General features: G+C 39.0%; 1 protein-coding gene across 2 annotated transcripts in view; it reads left to right on the forward strand.

Moving 5' to 3' along the window:
* The window catches only part of MEI4 (meiotic double-stranded break formation protein 4), a 251,927-nt gene extending 237,736 nt beyond the window's left edge, over window positions 1-14,191 (forward strand). For both annotated transcript variants that reach the window (XM_086316889.1, XM_086316888.1), the window contains exon 5: window positions 12,743-14,191. In XM_086316889.1, coding sequence (XP_086173015.1) covers window positions 12,743-13,012 — 270 coding nt within the window. In that variant the 3' untranslated portion in view covers window positions 13,013-14,191. The remainder of the gene's footprint in view (window positions 1-12,742) is intronic.
* Window positions 14,192-18,846: the final 4,655 nt, after the last annotated feature.

The following is an 18,846-nucleotide window of genomic DNA, read 5'->3' on the forward strand; positions in this document are numbered from 1 at the left end:
CCTTTAGTATTGACTGGTTTGATCTTGCTGTCCAAGGGACTCTCAAGAGTCTTCTCCAACACCACAGTTTGAAAGCATGAATTTTTTGGCTCTCAGCTTGCTTTGTGGTCTGACTCTCACATACATAACTACTGCAAAAACTATACCTTTGACTATATGGACCTTTGTGACAAAGTGATGTCTCTGCTTTTTAATACGCTTCCTAGGTCTCTCATAGCTTTCTTTCTAAGGAGCAAGCCTGTTTTACTTTCATAGCTGCAGTCACTGTCCCTGGTGATTTTGGAGCCCAGGAAAATAAAATCTGTCACTGCTTCCACTTTCTCCCCATCTGTTTGCCATGAAGTGATGAGAGTGTATGCTAGGATCTTAGTTTTTTGAATGTTGAGTTTTAAGCCAGCTTTTTCACTCTCTTCTTTCACCCTCATCAGCTGTGATTTTTCCGGTAGTCATGTATGGATGTGAGAGTTGGACTGTAAAGGTTGGGCATAAAGAATTTATGCTTTTGAACTGTGGTGCTGGAAAGACTCATGAGAGTCCCTTGGACTGCAATGAGATCAAAGGAGATCAAAGAGTCAATCTGAAAGGAAATCAACCCTGAAAATTCATTGAAAGGACATGCTGAAGCTGAAACTCCAATACTTTGGCCACCTGATGCAAAGAGCGGACTCATTGGAAAAGACCCTGATGCTGGGAAAGATTGAAGGCAGGAGGAAAAGGGAGCAACAGAGGATGAGATGGTTGGATGGCATGGACAGACACAATGGACATAAGTTTAAGCAAACTCCTGGAGGTAGTAAAGGACAGTGAAGCGTGGCGTGCTGATGAGGTCACAAGACTCAGACACCTCTTAGTGACTGAGCATCAACAACGAGACTTGGACAGTTTGATCCATCTCACACAAGTCAAATAACTGGACCTTTTTTATATTTCCTTTAAAACACTGTGTTTAACCCAAACATACTCCTCTTCCCCGGTCCTTCTGATATCAGAAAGATGTTAAAATAATTGTACATCTAGGTTTCTCGTTATGGACATGACTAAGTAACTAACACTTATGATGCTTCTGTGCTAAAAGGAATTGTCTGCTGGCTGACTACTATCTATGAAGAGTTTCCTTGGTAGAGGAAAGAAGATAAAGGTGCATCATCAGATTCTTACACACCTCTACAGGAATAGTTCACAATGAACTTGAAATGCTCCCAACAGTTGACCATGGTACAGTACTTGAGTAATACCAGTAGCTTTCTTCTAGCTTCAGAGAACCTTATGGATAAGGTGATAACTTTTTCACTTTGGGTAAAAACATAATGATGATGATGATGATGATAGGTAATACTTATTTGAAAGTTTGTGATCCTGTGCTGTCTTTAATATTGAGCCTCAAGAAACAGATTTCAGAGAAGTAGGTAAAGTTGGTTAATGAGAAAACCATCATTTTTTTTTTATTATTTTATTTTTGAACTTTACAATATTGTATTGGTTTTGCCATATATCAAAATGAATCCGCCATAGGTATACATGTGTTCCCCATTCTGAACCCTCCTCCCTCCTCCCTCCCCATACCATCCCTCTGGGTCATCCCAGTGCACCAGCCCCAAGCATCCAGTATCGTGCATCGAACCTGGACTGGCAACTCGTTTCATACATGATACTATACATTCTCCCAAATCGTCCCACCCTTTCCGTCTCCCACAGAGTCCAAAAGACTGTTCTATACATCAGTGTCTCTTTTGCTGTCTCGTATACAGGGTTATTGTTACCATCTTTCTAAATTCCATATATATGCGTTAGTATACTGTATTGGTGTTTTTCTTTCTGGCTTACTTCACTCTGTATAATAGGCTCCAGTTTCATCTACCTCATTAGAACTGATTCAAATGTATTCTTTTTAATGGCTGAGTAATACTCCATTGTGTATATGTATCACAGCTTTCTTATCCATTCATCTGCTGATGGACATCTAGGTTGCTTCCATGTCCTGGCTATTATAAACAGTGCTGCGATGAACATTGAGATACACGTGTCTCTTTCCCTTCTGGTTTCCTCAGTGTGATGCCCAGCAGTGGAATTGCTGGATCATAACACAGTTCTATTTCCAGTTTTTTAAGGAATCTCCACACTGTTCTCCATAGTGGCTGTACTAGTTTGCATTCCCACCGACAGTGTAAGAGGGTTCTCTTTTGTCCACACCCTCTCCAGCATTTATTGCTTGTAGACTTTTGGATCGCAGCCATTCTGACTGGCGTGAAATGGTACCTTATAGTGGTTTTGATTTGCATTTCTCTGATAATGGGTAATGTTGAGCATCTTTTTATGTTTGTTAGCCATCTGTATGTCTTCTTTGGAGAAATGTCTGTTTAGTTCTTTGGCTCATTTTATGATTGAGTCATTTATTTTTCTGGAATTGAGCTGTAGGAGTTGCTTGTATATTTTTGAAATTAGTTGTTTGTCAGTTGCTTCATTTGCTATTATTTTCTCCCATTCTGAAGGCTGTCTTTTCACCTTGCTTATAGTTTCCTTTGTTGTGCAGAAGCTTTTAAGTTTAATTAGGTCCCATTTGTTTATTTGCTTTTATTTCCAATATTCTGGGAGGTGGGTCATAGAGGATCCTGTTGTGATATATGTCGGAGAGTGTTTTGCCTATGTTCTCTTCTAGGAGTTTTATAGTTTCTGGTCTTACGTTTAGATCTTTAATCCATTTTGAGTTTATTTTTGTGTATGGTGTTAGAAAGTGTTCTAGTTTCATTCTTTTACAAGTGGTTGACCAGTTTTCCCAGCACCACTTGTTAAAGAGATTGTCTTTAATCCATTGTATATTCTTGCCTCCTTTGTCAAAGATAAGGTGTCCATAGGTGCGTGGATTTATCTCTGGGCTTTCTATTTTGATCCATTGATCTATATTTCTGTCTTTGTGCCAGTACCATACTGTCTTGATGACTGTGGCTTTGTAGTAGAGCCTGAAGTCAGGCAGGTTGATTCCTCCAATTCCATTTTTCTTTCTCAAGATTGCTTTGGCTATTCAAGGTAGAAAACCATCATTTTTTAAACAAGGCTAATTAAGACAGATTTTTAATTATGTCATATATATCCCTTTAATTGATATTTTTATGTATACATGTTTCACACTTATTAAATTACTTCCTCTTGGAAACATGGCAAAATGTCAAGATCCCAAATGCTAGCCCTTTTAATGCTTTGAACTTTTAATCTAAGTTACCCACAAATTAGACATAAGCCCCTTGGAACCAGTCTCCAGAATGCAGAGTTTTAGGCAGATTAACTATGCCATTATCTGGATAAAGTAAGATGGATTAATGCCCATTGGATCCTTTTTATTCTTTTTGACTTGGCAGTTTGATCAAAAGGTCATTGACCAGTCTCTATCCTTCACTCCCTTTGAACCTTGGCTCACAATTCATCTCTAAGAAATCTTCCCTAATTAACTACTCAGCTCTGATCAGCCTGTGCCTTCTACTCCCTCAGTATGGATCTGGCACCAAGGTTGTATGATTCTGTTGCAAACATAAGTTCATTAATTGTGTGTGTGTGTGTGTGTGTCATATGTGTATTATGCACGTGGTTCTTCTGTGTTCTCAGGCACTGTTTGTAGCTGGGCCACGTGCAGTATTGTGCTGAGCTCTCTCACTGCCTTTTCCTGTGCTTTAGAAGCTAAAGCTGCATAGTAAGTAGCTGATAGAGAGTTAACTTCATCCTCCTCAGCTCCTTGATTGAAATCTACTGCCTTCTAATAGTTAAAAAAGGCTGAGTTTTTAAAACTTAGGGATATGTTTTTCACTTAATCATCACGGTGACAACTGACCTTTTCCTTTATAGTATTGTGTTGAATTCATTCTCTTAGAAACTACTTATTATAATTGTATCTTATTTATTGCCTCTGTCTAATAAAATCTGGCATGTGGGGTACGGAGCCAATGGCATATTATATTCTGTGAACATTTAATGTAACATTTAGATAGGCACCTAGACTCTTTGATTTGGCTCCTGCCCTGTAATGATCCAATTTTCTCCTTCATCTCTTGCATTTGCAGCAATTAGAATAATGTCATGTTGTGTTTTCATCCTTTCTGTAGCTGCATGCTTATTTCTGAAAGTGTCAGACTGTACTTCTGCATGCTCTTGGCTAGCCCACATAAATTATCAAACTGTTGAATGTAATGAACTGTTACATTCTCAGTTTTCAGCAGTAAACTGTGAGCCACACCTCAATGTACAGTAACTTTTGTTATGTGATCGGCTTCCAAGGAGTGCCTAGCTTTGGCATCTGTGTCCCTTTAGGCATCTCTGTCCTTCTGTGTCAGAGATAGTAGGCAGCATCTTTCTAAGACAAAGGAAATTTAATTTCCTTCCTGCCTAGATGAAGTTTCAAGGTTACGATTTTAAAAGACCAAAACAGAAAAAGGGAACCCCGGCACAGTGCAGCAAGATACAGTCATCCCTCATGGGTAAATCGAGCTGCACAGTGCTTTCTAGAATCTGGCCTTTGCTACTGATCCATGGGCAGCCTTCATCCTCATGTTCACAATAAGGCTGTTGAACCTCCAAGTATTGCACCTTTTCTTCCAAGCAGAAACAGTGGTGAAGAGAGAAGGCTAAAGGGCATTCCACTGGGTTTTCCTGCTATTAAAGAGCTTTCCCAGAAGCCCTAACCAGTCACTTATATTTACATCTGTTTGACCAGAATTAGCCTTAAGAGAGACTGAAAAATAGACATTTTTAGTTGATCCATTGTCATTCTGAACAAAACTGAGGTTCTGTTGATGAAAAAGGAGGGATAAATGGGAAGAGGGTAAACAAGTAGATATAGCTACTTCAAAGATATTAAGTGTTTACAAAAATGTCAAGTTAACCTAGACGAATTTCAACTGAAACAACAATTAGGAAACAGGCACCATTTGTCTGTAGCATGAATTACATAATGTAAGTTTTGAGGTAACATTTTGCAGCATGTAAAGAAATATTAATATTTCTTCACTACCCAAATAAATGTTAGTATACTTTGACTTTCACAGGCCCAACTCAGAAATAGAAAAATAGATGTAAAACATGTTTAATTCTGAAAGTAACCTACAAAAATATATGATGATTTTCCTACCAGAGAAGTATTTCCTCTTCCAAAGGCCCCCTAGTCTACAAAATGGGAGAGTAATAAGCAGTCATGGGACTATAGAAGCTGCCTCTCAACTTCCCTTCGGTTCTAAAAGACCAAGATAGAGAGAAAAGCTGATCGCCTTCTGTTGAATGTACAGAGCCATTGTGCTTGTGTTCTGGGTTTCATTCTGTCTTCCTAGTGTGTGTTCAGGCAAAGCACTGGAGCATTTTCCAGGTGACTGTATTTTACCTCTGTTGGGGATTTTCCTGTGCTGGTGTGGTTCAGTTTAATTTGACACCAAGAATGTAAAAATTACCCCAAAATACAGTAGAAGGGTATCAACTGTCATGTTAATACCATTTATTTTACTTTTTATTCAGCTTATGCACTAATTCAGAAAGTTTCTGAACATATGATTAGGCAGAGTGGGCAGCTGCCAGTGTGATAAAATTTGGGAACTATAGGAAAGACCTCCCCCCACAGACATGCTGTCTTCTTAATCACGTTGAGCAGGAGGGCTACTGCGGCTTGTAAGTTAAATGTATATTGTCTCCAAAGAGAGGAGTTAATTTCAAGTTAATGTTTTATGAGATGTAAATATCTTGGAGCAAAAGAGTTCATCCATTTAATTATTACAAGAATGAACATTTAGGGTAAAAGTGAAACCCAGAGCAGACAAATTCTGGTAAAAGTAAAGTCCACAACAGCACAGAAAAGTGGGACCCCAGCCCACCTTGAAGCAGAACTAACCGTCCCCAAAGAGAGATTCTCAAAGCAAGTAGAAAGGAACCAAGATACACTCTACCTGCTTTACACCCTTAAAACTCCTGGAAGAAACATAGGAAGTGAGCTCCCTGACATCAGTCTTGGCAGCTGTTTTCTGAGGTTCATACCAAAATGAGAAATCATCATGGGCAAGCTTCAGCAAAGCAAAGAAAATCAACAAAGAGAAAATGTTTGCAAATCATATTGTAGTTGTTCAGTCATTATGTAGTTTCTGACTCCTTGTGACCCCGTGTACTGTAGCACGCCAGGCTTCTCTGTCCTTCACTATTTCTAAGAGTTTGCTCAAGCTCATGTCCGTTGAATCAGTGATACCATTCAGCTGTCTCATCCTCTATCACCTCCTTCTCTTCCTGCCCCCAATCTTTCCCAGCATCAGGGTCCTTTCCAGTGAGTCAGCTCTTTGCGTCAGGTGGCCAAAGTATCGGAGCTTCAGCATCAGTCCTTCCAATGAAGTGAAGTGAAGTCGCTCAGTCGTGTCTGACTCTTAGTGACCCCATGGACTGTAGCCTACCAGGATCGTCCATCCATGGGATTTTCCAGGCAAGAATACTGGAGTGGGTTGCCATTTCCTTCTCCAGGAGATCTTCTCAACCCAGGGATTGAACCCAGGTCTCCCGCATTGTAGGCAGATGCTTTACCATCTGAGGCACCAGGGAAACTGGTGGCTTCCAATAAATATACCTGTTAAGAGGCTAATATCCAAAATACATAAAGAATTTACATATCTCAGTAGCAAAAAACAGTTCAACTAAAAAATAGAAGAGCTGAATAGACATTTTTCCAAAGACATAAACCTGGCCAACAGGTACATGAGAAGATACTCAACATCACTAATCATCAGAAAAATGAAATTTAAAACCATAGTGAGATATCACCTTATACTTGTTAGAATGGTTATTCAGTTCAGTTCAGTTCAGTCACTCAGTCATGTCCGACTCTTTGCGACCCCATGAACCGCAGCACACCAGGCCTCCCTGTCCATCACCAACTCCCAGAGTATCAAAACACAGACGATGGTGAGGGTGTGGAGAAAAAGGGAACCCGTGTGCACTGCTGGTGTGAATCTAAACTGGCGCAGCCACTATGGAAAACAGTGTGGAATTTCCTCAAAAACTTAAAAACAGAGCTACTATATGATCCAACAGTTCCCACTCCTGAGTATTAGTGTTAACTAACTTGAAACACTAATTTAAAATAGTATGTGTACACCTATGTCCATTGCAGCATTATTTACAATAGCCAAATAGCCAAGACACGGAAACAACCTAAATGCCATCCATGGATGAATAAATAAAAAAAGATTGGGTACATATACATGTATGAAATTGACTGTTATTCAGCCATAAAAAATAATGGAATTGTTCTGTTCGCAACAACATAGATGGACCTTAGGCATTATGCTAAGTGAAATAAGTCAAATAGTAAAAGATAAACACTGTATGGTCCCTTTTATATGTAGAACCAAAAAACAGACAAACAACTGAGCTCCAAAAACAAAACAGATGTGTGGTTTCCTGAGGTGAAGAGATACCCCACGTCCAAGGTAAGAGAAACCCAAGTAAGGTGGTAGGCACTGAGAGAGATCATCAGAGGGCAGACAGACTGAAACCACAATACAGACTACTAGCCAATCTGATCACATGGACCACAGCCTCAGTGAAGGTAGGCCATGCCATGTGGGGCCAGCAAGACAGATGGGTCACGGTGGAGAGGTCTGACAGAATGAGGTCCACTGGAGAAGGGAATGGCAAACCAGTATTCTTGCCTTGAGAACCCTGTGAACAGTATGAAAAGGCAAAAAGATAGGACATGGAACAATGAACTCCCCAGGTCGGTAGGTGCCGAATATGCTACTAGAGATCAGTGGAAAAATAAATTCAGAAAGAATGAAGGGATGGAGCCAAAGCAAAAACAACACCCAGTTTTGGATGTGACTGGTGATAGAAGCAAGGACCAATGCTGTAAAGAGCAATATTGCATAGGAACCTGGAATGTTAGGTCCAAGAAGCAAGGCAAACTGGAAGTGGTCAAGCAGGAGATGGCAAGAGTGAATGTCGACATTCTAGGAATCAGCAAACTAAAATGGACTGGAATGAGGGAATTTAACTCATATGACCATTATATCTACTACTGTGGGCAGGACTCCCTTAGACGAAATGGAGTAGCCATCGTAGTCAACAAAAGAGTCCAAAATGCAGTACTTGGATGCAATCTCAAAAACAACAGAATGATCTCTGTTCATTTCCAAGGCAAACCATTCAATATCACAGTAATCCAAGTATATGCTCCAACCACTAATGCCAAAGAAGCTGAAGTTGAATGGTTCTATGAAGACCAACAAGACCTTTTAGAACTAACACCCAAAACAGATGTCCTTTTCATTATAGGGGACTGGAATGCAAAAGTAGGAAGTCAAGAAACACCTGGAGTAACAGGCAGATTTGGCTTTGGAGTACACAATGAATCAGGGCAAAGGCTAATAGAGTTTTGCCAAGAGAACACACTGGTCATAGCAAACACCCTCTTCCAACAACACAAGAGAAGACTCTACACATAAATATCACCAGAAGGTCAACACCGAAATCAGATTGATTATATTCTTTGCAGCCAAAGATGGAGAAGCTCTATACAGTCAGCAAAAACAAGACCAGGAGCGGACTGTGGCTCAGATCATAAATTCCTTGTTGCCAAATTCAGACTTAAATTGAGTAAAGTGGGGAAAACCACTAGACCATTCAGGTATGACCTAAATCAAACTCCTTATGATTATACAGTGGAAATGAGGAATAGATTTAAGGGACTAGATCTGATAGAGTGCCTGATGAACTATGGATGGAGGTTCGTGACATTGTACAGGAGACAGGGATCAAGACCATCCCCATGGAAAAGAAATGCAAAAAGGCAAAATGGCTTTCTGAGGACACCTTACAAATAGCAGTGAAATGAAGAGAAGTGAAAAGCAAAGGAGAAAAAGATATACCCATTTGAATGCAGAGTTCCAAAGAATAGCAAGGAGAGATAAGAAAGCCTTTCTCAGTGATCAATGCAAAGAAACAGAGGAAAACAATAGAATGGGAAAGACTAGAGATATCTTCAGGAAAATAAGACATACCAAGGGAATATTTCATGCGAAGATGGGCTCAATAAAGGACAGAAATGGTAGGGACCTGATAGAAGCAGAAGATATTAAGAAGAGGTGGCAAGAATACACAGAAGAACTGTACAGAAAAGATCATGACCCAGTTAATCACGATGGTGTATTCACTCACCTAGTGTCAGATCCTGGAATGTGAAGTCAAGTGGGCCTTAGGAAGCATCACTATGAACAAAGGTAGAGGAGGTGATGGAATCCCAGTTGAGCTATTTCAAACCTTAAAAGATGATGCTGTAAAAGTGCTGCACTCAGTATGTCAACAATTTTGGAAAACTCAGCAATGGCCACAGGACTGGAAAATGTCAGTTTTCATTCCAATCCCAAAGAAAGGAAATGCCAAAGAATGTTCAAACTATCGCTCAATTGCACTCATCTCACATACTAGTAAAGTAATGCTGAAAATTCTCCAAGCCACGCTTCAGCAATACGTGAATCGTGAACTTCAGAAAAGGCAGAGGAACCAGAGATCAAATTGCCAACATCGATTGGATCATCAAGAAAGCAAGAGAGTTCAAGAAAAACATCTATTTCTGCTTCATTGACTATGCCAAAGCCTTTGACTCTGTAGATCACAATAAACTGTGGAAAATTCTGAAAGAGATGGGAATACCAGACCACCTGACCTGCCTCTTGAGAAACCTGTATGCAGGTCAGGAAGCAACAGTTAGAACTGGACATGGAACTACAGACTGGTTCCAGATAGGAAAAGGAGTACATCAAGGCTGTATATTGTCACCCTGCTTATTTAACTTATATGGAGAATACATCATGAGAAACACTGGGCTGGAAGAAGCACAAGCTTGAATAAAGATTGCCGGAAGAAATATCAATAACCTCAGATATGCAGATGCCACCACCCTTATGGCAGAAAATGAAGAACTAAAGAGCCTCTTGATGAAAGTGAAAGAGGAGAGTGAAAAAGTTGGCTTAAAGCGCAACATTCGGAAAACTAAGATCATGGCATCCAGTCCCATCTCTTCATGGCAAATAGATGGGGAAATAGTGGAAACAGTGTCCGACTTTATTTTTCTGGGCTCCAAAACCACTGTGGATGGTGACTGCAGCCATGAAATTAAAAGACGTTTACTCCTTGGAAGGAAAGTTATGACTAACTAGACAACATATTAAACAACAGAGACATTACTTTGCTGACAAAGCTCCCGCTAGTCAAGGCTATGGTTTTCCCTGTGGTCATGTATGCATGTGAGAGTTGGACTGTGAAGAAAGCTGAGCACCGAAGAATTGATGCTTTTGAACTGTGGTGTTGGAGAAGACTCTTGAGAGTCCCTTGGACTGCAAGGAGATCCAACCATTCCATCCTACAGGAGATCAGTCCTAGGTGTTCATATGAAGGACTGATGTTGAAGCTGAATCTCCAATACTTTGGCCACCTAATGCAAAGAGCTGACTCACTGGAAAAGACCCTGATGCTGGGAAAGATTGAGGGCAGGAGGAGAAGGGGACAACAGAGGATGAGATGGTTGGATGGCATCACCAACTCAATAGACATGAGTTTGGGTAGGCTCCAGGAGTTGGTGATGGACAGGGAGGCCTGGCATGCTGCAGTCCATGGGGTCGCAAAGAGTCGGACATGACTGAGCGACTGAACTGAACTGAGGTGAAATTCTGGTGCAGAATGGGTCAAAGGAGTCAAAAGGTGCAGATTTCCAGTTGTAAAATGAAAAAGGGTTGAATGCAGATGTACAGCATGGTGACTATAGTTAATAACCCTGTATTGCATATTTTAAAGTGGCTAGGAAAATCAATCTTGAAATTTATTAGCATGGGAATTTTGTAACTGAGTGCTGGTGTTAACTGGACTTCCTGTGGAAATCATTTTGCAGTATATACAAGTATTGTATCAGTACATTGTATACATAAAACTAATATGATGTTATGTCAATTATACCTCAATTAAAAATAGAAGGTAGCAGTTATCTGTATATACTTGTTTCTTTATCAGACAGCCTTGTTGAAGATACATTCCTCTGGGCTCCAAAAGAATGTTTCTTCATTTGTGTATTACTATAGTGGATAAATAGATGGGGAAACAGTGGAAACAGTGTCAGACTTTGTTTTTTGGGGGGCTCCAAAATCACTGCAGATGGTGACTGCAGCCATGAAATTAAAAGACGCTTACTCCTTGGAAGGAAAATTATGACCAACCTAGATAGCATATTCAAAAGCAGAGACATTTGCCAACAAAGGTCCATCTAGTCAAGGCTATGGTTTTTCCTGTGGTCATGTATGGATGTGAGAGTTGGACTGTGAAGAAGGCTGAGTGCCAAAGAATTGATGCTTTTGAACTGTGGTGTTGGAGAAGACTCTTGAGAGTCCCTTGGACTGCAAGGAGATCCAACCAGTCCATTCTGAAGGAGATCATCCCTGGGATTTCTTTGGAAGGAATGATGCTGAAGCTGAAACTCCAGTCCTTTGGCCACCTCATGTGAAGAGTTGACTCATTGGAAAAGACTCTGATGCTGGGAGGGATTGGGGGCAGGAGGAGAAGGGGATGACAGAGGATGAGATGGCTGGATGGCATCACTGACTCGATGGACTTGAGTCTGGGTGAACTCCGGCAGTTGGTGATGGACAGGGAGGCCTGGCGTGCTGCGATTCATGGGGTCACAAAGAGTTGGACATGACTGAGCGACTGAACTGAACTGAATAGTGGATAAATTTGGTGAATGTTTCCAGACTATTTCTTAATAAGCAAATGAGAAAGCCAATTTATATCGTTACGTACTTCTTGTATTCCCTTATGTTCTGTTTTCCTTTGTGCAGTTTTTAGGGCTTCCTTTGATTTATCTCACTTTCAGCCATCTAGTTCAGTTCAGTTCAGTCGCTCAGTCATGTCTGACTCTTTGCAACCACATGAATCTCAGCACGCCAGGCCTCCCTGTCCATCACCATCTCCCGGAGTTCACTCAGACTACATCCATCGAGTCGGTGATGCTATCCAGGCATCTCATCCTCTGTGGTCCCCTTTTCCTCCTGCCCCCAATCCCTCTCAGCATCAGAGTCTTTTCCAGTGAGTCAACTCTTTGCATGAGGTAGCCAAAGTACTAGAGTTTCAGCTTTAGCATCATTCCTTCCAAAGCCATCTAAGCCAAATAATTTTTACAAGAATCATATTCATTTTTTCTCATGACCCATGTATCTGATTCAAATTTAATCATACTCCCTCCTGGCTTGTATAGCCTCAGGATGAGATTACATCTGGTTGTTTACAGGTCATAACCCTAAGCACTTTCGAACTGTGTTATATTGATATTTTGAAACGTGTTTCTAGAATCCAGCCAACAAAGATCCTGGTATTATTATTGACAGAAGTATCAGGCTTTGGAAATCTTTGGGGAGAGGTTGAATTCAACACACAAGACTTGGTGTGTGTAAGACTCTTTGCCAAGTGTTCTCAGATTCATCTCAGTAACAAATTATAGCAACAATGTAGAGAAAGGTCTGGAACTCTGTAAACGTAAGGAAAGAAACTCATGCACCAAGATCATGAAGTTTTTGGAAAATTTTTTTCCTTTCTCTCCCAACCCCAGTCAAAGGAACAGGAAGACAGAAGGTGTTAAATAAGTCAAGTGTTTTTGTTTAAAAAAAAAAAAAATTGATCCCTTTATTTGGCTTTTTCTTAGCTAAGCTACTGCAATATTTTTTAAAAGGAGTTTGTTGTTTTTCTGTAGGTACGAGCCAATTATGATGTGGCACGCTATGAAAATATGTTCTCTGTGCTCTGGGTTCTGGAGCAACTTCTTCAAAAGGAAAACAAAGAAGACAACTCTTCAAAAACGGGGCATGAGGATCAAGAAATCAAGAAATTTCTTCAGAAGCATGACGAAACTGTTTTCAAACTCTCTGATGCATTTCCTTTATTTACTTTTTATTTGTGGAGACTGGGCATTCTCTTGAACTCAGTAGAAATAGGAACTGTTGAAAATGACTCACTACCTTAGCAGTTTACCAAATAAACAGAAGCATACTAAAGTTGAATATATGAAGATCTTGTGCTTAAATGTTTTCAAGAATATTTTTAAATGAGCATTTTATATGGATCCCTAAAGACAATCATTAATTTAATTTAATAATCCTAAACTGTGTATAAAAAGATTATGAGTCATATTTCTTTACTAAAATCAGCCAGTTTCAGTTGAGAATGCCCCCCCCGCCCCCAGCTTAGTCCTCCGGAACTGTGTATTGCAATACATTTACTCAATGCCATCTAGCTCTGTTATTCTCTAAAATGGACCGTTAATTGTCTTTCTTATTAAAAAATTGCATTTTAAAAGATTTTCAAAAAGGCGACCCACTCCAGTGTTCTTGCCTGGAGAATCCCAGGGACGGGGGAGCCTGGTGGGCTGCCATCTATGGGGTCACACAGAGTCAGACACAACTGAAGTGACTTAGCAGCTTAGCAGGTGCTAAAAGGTAACAGAAGATGTCTTATGTTTTGTTACTTTATCAACAGAGCATTTAAAATAAGTGGTTATAAATAAGACTGTTTTCAACTTTTTTTCTTAGTTTCACTCATTTTCTATTGTCTTAGATGGGGTTCATGCAGAAACAGAAAAGTTGTTAGCATTTGTAAAGCTAATGGCCTTTAATTTCATATAATCAACATATTTGTCAAGTCCTTTTGAAAATATTAGTCATTTAAAATGTTCCATTTGTTTTTCAACAAATGTTTGTTTTGATTGTTGATTATATAAAATATTCCTGTTACTGTTAAAATGTAGTTATTATATGTAATTAAGTCATTAAGTCATTTTCACAAATTCCAACATCAGTCTAGAAATATACTTTATATTTATTAAAAGTATATTTATACTTATTTAAAGTATTGGTTGGATTTCTCAGTTACACACTTTCATTGACATTAAGTCAGTTATTAAAATTATAACCAACTAACTTAATTAGCACACATTATATACTTTCATGTAGTGCAATTTAGCAAATACAGCAAATACAAATTTGCTTTATTGATTATATGTGATATTGTTTCATAAATTAATTACCTTTCCTGAATGTCATTGGTATTTTACAAAATCATTATTATTACCTGATACATATTTGTGGAGTTATTTCTATCTTTCTACAAAAAATAAAACCTTTTTTTTTGTAATACTGAAACAAAATCTTATCAGTCAACTTTATTATATAACAAAGAACCACTAAGTCTTAATGGTATACAGCAATAAATGTTGCTTTCTCAGATGTCTGTGGGTCACGTGGGGGTCAGTTCATCTGCGCCTGCTGAAAACTCTGTGCCGTCAGCAGATCCCACCGGGTTAGACTCTGTGTTGTATACAGGGCTTTATTTTCGTCCACATGTGCTTATTCTGGGTCCCATGTGGAAGGAGAGAGAAGCAACTGCTCAGGAAGATCTGCTATGGCAGTGGCAGGCAGGCGAGAGGAAAAGGGCTAGGCCCACATGTATGGACCAGGTACATCAAAGGGTCAAGCCCGGAGGAAAAGGACAGACAAGTACCCTCTACCTTGAGTAGGAAGATTTGCAAAGTTACATGGCAGTGGGCACTGGATCCACGAGAAGGTGGAGAATTAAGGCAAATAATTTGTTCCACCTCACATACTAGTTGAACGTAAGAGGGGTATTTTAGATCCTAAATTAGAAGGAATTTATTTTAGTATTGAATTCCTGGGAACAATTCTGAAGATCTGTATAAATCCCATGACATCAGCCCATCCTCTTTCTTCCGTAATAGTTAGAAGAGGTTGGTAAATACATAAGCAACAGCAGTGGCCCTTTGCCCACTGCAGTCAGCCAACATGATTGTTACAGGCAAGAACCAAAATCTGACTCCCTGTTGGGATGTTTCTCTTACTTTAACCTTTGCTTCCTTTTGCTTTTGTTCAGTAAAAGGATACTGTGTGTACATAATGGCCTGCCTCAATGAACCCTGCCCTTCTATCTGAATATTAAACCAAAGTACCTTTGTTTCAGGAAACATTCTGACCCTGCCCACTTGTGGATGGCTATAGGAGGGAAGAAATTAACACATCCATTCCCTCTCTGAGGCTGGCCATTCTGGGAAACATCCTGACCCTGTCCACTTGTGGATGGCTACAGGAGGGAAGAAATTAACATATCCATTCCCTCTCTGAGTCTGGCCATTCCAGGAGATATTTCCAAGACTTGTGACCTTTTTACTTTACTTCCTCACCCCGCTCTCTCTCTGACTCTAAAAAAGAATCTGACATCCAGACCCCAATAAGATCATTATGCTGAGACATTAATCTGCCATCTTCTCGGTCTGCCAGCTTTCCAAATAAAGTCATTATTCCTTTCCCCAACACCTCATCTCCAACTTACTGGCCTTTTCTGTGGCAAGCAGAGTGAGCTTAAACTCAGTAACATAATGACCCTAAGAATAATTCCAGTAGTCTTCACAGCTTCATGGTCTGAAAATTAGCCTAAAAAAGTATATTTATTACAAAAGAAAAGATTTTAGAGTCATCATCAATGTACAATATGGAGATACATTTGATTTCCATTTGGTATTGGGCTTCCCTGGTGGCTCAGTTGGTAAAGAGTCTGCCTGCAATGTGGGAGACCTGTGTTCAGTCACTGGGTTGGGAAGATCCCCTGGAGAAGGGAATGGTGACCCACTCCAGTATTCTTGCCTGGAGAATTCCATGCACAGAGGAGCCTGGTGGGTTACACTCCATGGGGTCAAAAAGAATTGGACATGACTGAGTGACTAACACTTTTCACTTTTATGTAAACACAACTTCAGTCATTTCTACAATACTTAATCCTTCATTATCCTGTGTTCCCGTCTGTAACACTGTTAATTGTGCAGTATATTTATTATTGAGGTCTAAATCTCTTGCTAGTGAAAAGAGGATCAAATGAGACACATATCTGTTTCAATAAAATGGTAAAAAAAAAAAAAAGAATAAATGCATGATGTAAGCTAGAATTAACAGTATTTAGAAATGTTGTAGCAATGAAGACTTGGCAGTCACCTTTGGCCAGCAATGAAATTGGATGTAGGATAGGATGGGAAATAAAGAGGACAGAGAAGACTACTAAAAATGGAGGGAATCATAAAAGTGTTAAGTGTTACACTCATATAGTATTTATTATATACAAAATACATATATTTATAATAAACAGATACACTGATCTAAGCATTTTATGTATACTTACTCATTTGATTCTCCCAACAACCCTATGTGAGAGGTAACGTTATTCTCTCCATTTTAGAGATGAGGAACTCAGACAAACCAGGAAGGAACCACTTGGGTTTTGCCCCCAGGAATTTTGTCTTTGCAGGCCACTCTCCTTAACAGCTGTCCTGGCAATTCATGAAACTCACAAATACCTTTCTAATTGTCATTAAAGCTTGATAAGCCTTCTAGGATGGTGGTTCATTGTTAGCTTATTTTGGATTCTTAAACCTGTACTGAGCAGCTGTCCTTCTCTGGATTGTAACATTTTACTATAGTCAAAGACTCCGTAGATGTGTTATAGAACATCTTTCAAGAAGAATGTTCTAAAAAACTGCAAATCTCTCTCTAAAGACAGAGTAGGTGGACCATCAGCATGCTGTGCTCAGCTCAGTGAGGAGAGAAAACACATCTGATTGTTTTGTTCTTGGACCTATAAAGAGATGGAGTTCTTTCACAAGTTACTGTACTTTTTAATCATGTTTGTTGCCATCCTATAAATAAGGGCAGTATATTCCTAAAGAGGCAAACAAAAAAGCCTTTCACATTTCCAGATTTTTGTGTATATTTGCAGATCTTTTAAAATATTGACAGCTGTGATTTGTGAAAATGTGGTTTCATTTATTCAACAACTATTAGGCACCAACTTTGTGAAAATGAATTACTTAAAAAATAAGCATACTAAATTGTATCTTTTATCATACTTATAAAACAAATTTCTTTTAACAGTATAATAACCCAACAACATCAGTAGTTTGGTGAAGGAGATTATTAGGGATGATATTTACCTAATACTGAAAAATAGATAGGATTTTTATTATTTTTGAAAGTCAATTCATTATTTTAAAATTATTTATAGTATTGGACAACACTAACTTTATCTGGCCAATAAATGGGCTACTTTTTTAAAAATTGTCTAAATACTATAGAATATGATTGATACATAGGAAATAACCTTGGTCTCTTGTCTTTCATTTAATATAAATGTGCCCTATGTTGTTTTAAGAGTCAACTACTAATAGGAAGCAAGACTTGGAAAAAAAAATTAGTCTAACATTAAAGACATCAAAATTGATTTTATAATGATACATGTTCTGAATTTGTAATATTTTGTTTTGATATTTTAATCTAATTTATGTTGTAGCTATTTAACCAGTGGTGAACTTCTGATGTATTTTAATCCATAGTTGTATTCCGTGTGTGTGTCACACACACGCATGCTCAGTCATATCCTATTTTTTAGGACCCCAGGATTACACTCTGCCAGGTTCTTCTTGTCCATGGAATTTTCTAGGAAAGACTACTAGAGTGGGTTATCATTTCCCTCTCATAGCGAATCCATTTTAGCATCAAGATTTACATAGATAACACTAACCTGAGTTATCTCCAGCATAAAGCAGTGGTTCTCAAATGTGGGCCCCAGGCCAGCAGCATCAGCAACACTTGAGAACCTATTAGGAATACAAGTTCTAGGGCCCCACACCAGACTTGCTTTAGGAACAGAAAGGCTAGGGGGAAGCCCCAAATTTGTAAAAACAGGAGGGCTTGTTACATACAAAATCATTCAGAAAGTAGAAATTCAGTCATCCCAAATTATTGAATTTTTAAACTTCCCTAGTGAGTGCCTTAAAATTCCAAAGGAGGATTTGGGAAAACTAAATTATTCATGATTTACTTAAAATAAGTAGCAGTTTTATAAACATCAACCTGAATAGCACTTTAAAAATGAACATCTTTACACTTAGCTTTTAGTTCCTTTACTAAAATAATTACTGTCTGTTGGTGGTATTTTAAAAAAAATTATATAATCTGAGTTTAAGAGATATAAACTAATAGCTTTCTGTATTAGTATGGAGTAAGAAGCAGGCAGAGATGCAGACAGGATGTTACTTGTAAGATGAGATATTAAGCATCCCAAATAGTATCAGAATATTTCTTTTATTCCAGGAGATCTGATTTTATACATACAATAAGCCTAGCTTAGTTATATGGTTCTGTTTCTCAACCCTGGAGTTGAAATTCTATCTTCTTTCACTCCTTCTGGTATATGGTGAGTTATAAATAAATAATTGGTAAACAATGGCCTGTTCTCAACTGTTGTGCTTAATTTATTTTCACCACTTTTTTGAGTATTTATCAAGTTACCGTAATCTCCAGAGTGACCCAAGGACAGCACCCCTGATGTGATGAGGGAACAGAACCGTCACCGCTTTTAGCTTTAACAACTTGCTAAGACATTTTCATGAATGATCAATCGTTTCAGGAACACTCGAAACACCAGCACGGAAGAGGATATATTTGTTCTCTCTCTTTCAGACTCACACTCGACTTCAACATTCCTTCTGTAAAAAGAGATCCATACCTCTCGAAACTGTCTCATTTGATAAAACATACTTCATCGTCCTTAAGCGTTGAAAGCTAACTTGTATTGAGGACAGAGTGCAGTTTCTAGAGGACTCCAGAGCCAAGTCACTGTCCTGGGAGAGTAACCACGGTCCATTAACACGTGTGGTTTTTCCGTTTCCACAGTGGCACATGACCAAGAAGTTAGCTTGCCATAGCTGAGTAGGCGTCTCATCAAGAAACTTGACAAAGTCTA

The sequence above is a fragment of the Bos grunniens genome, chromosome 9 (genome assembly GCF_055505025.1).
Source record: "Bos grunniens cultivar Pamir isolate PY7600 chromosome 9, Bosgru_T2T1.0, whole genome shotgun sequence".
Taxonomy (NCBI): domain Eukaryota; kingdom Metazoa; phylum Chordata; class Mammalia; order Artiodactyla; family Bovidae; genus Bos; species Bos grunniens.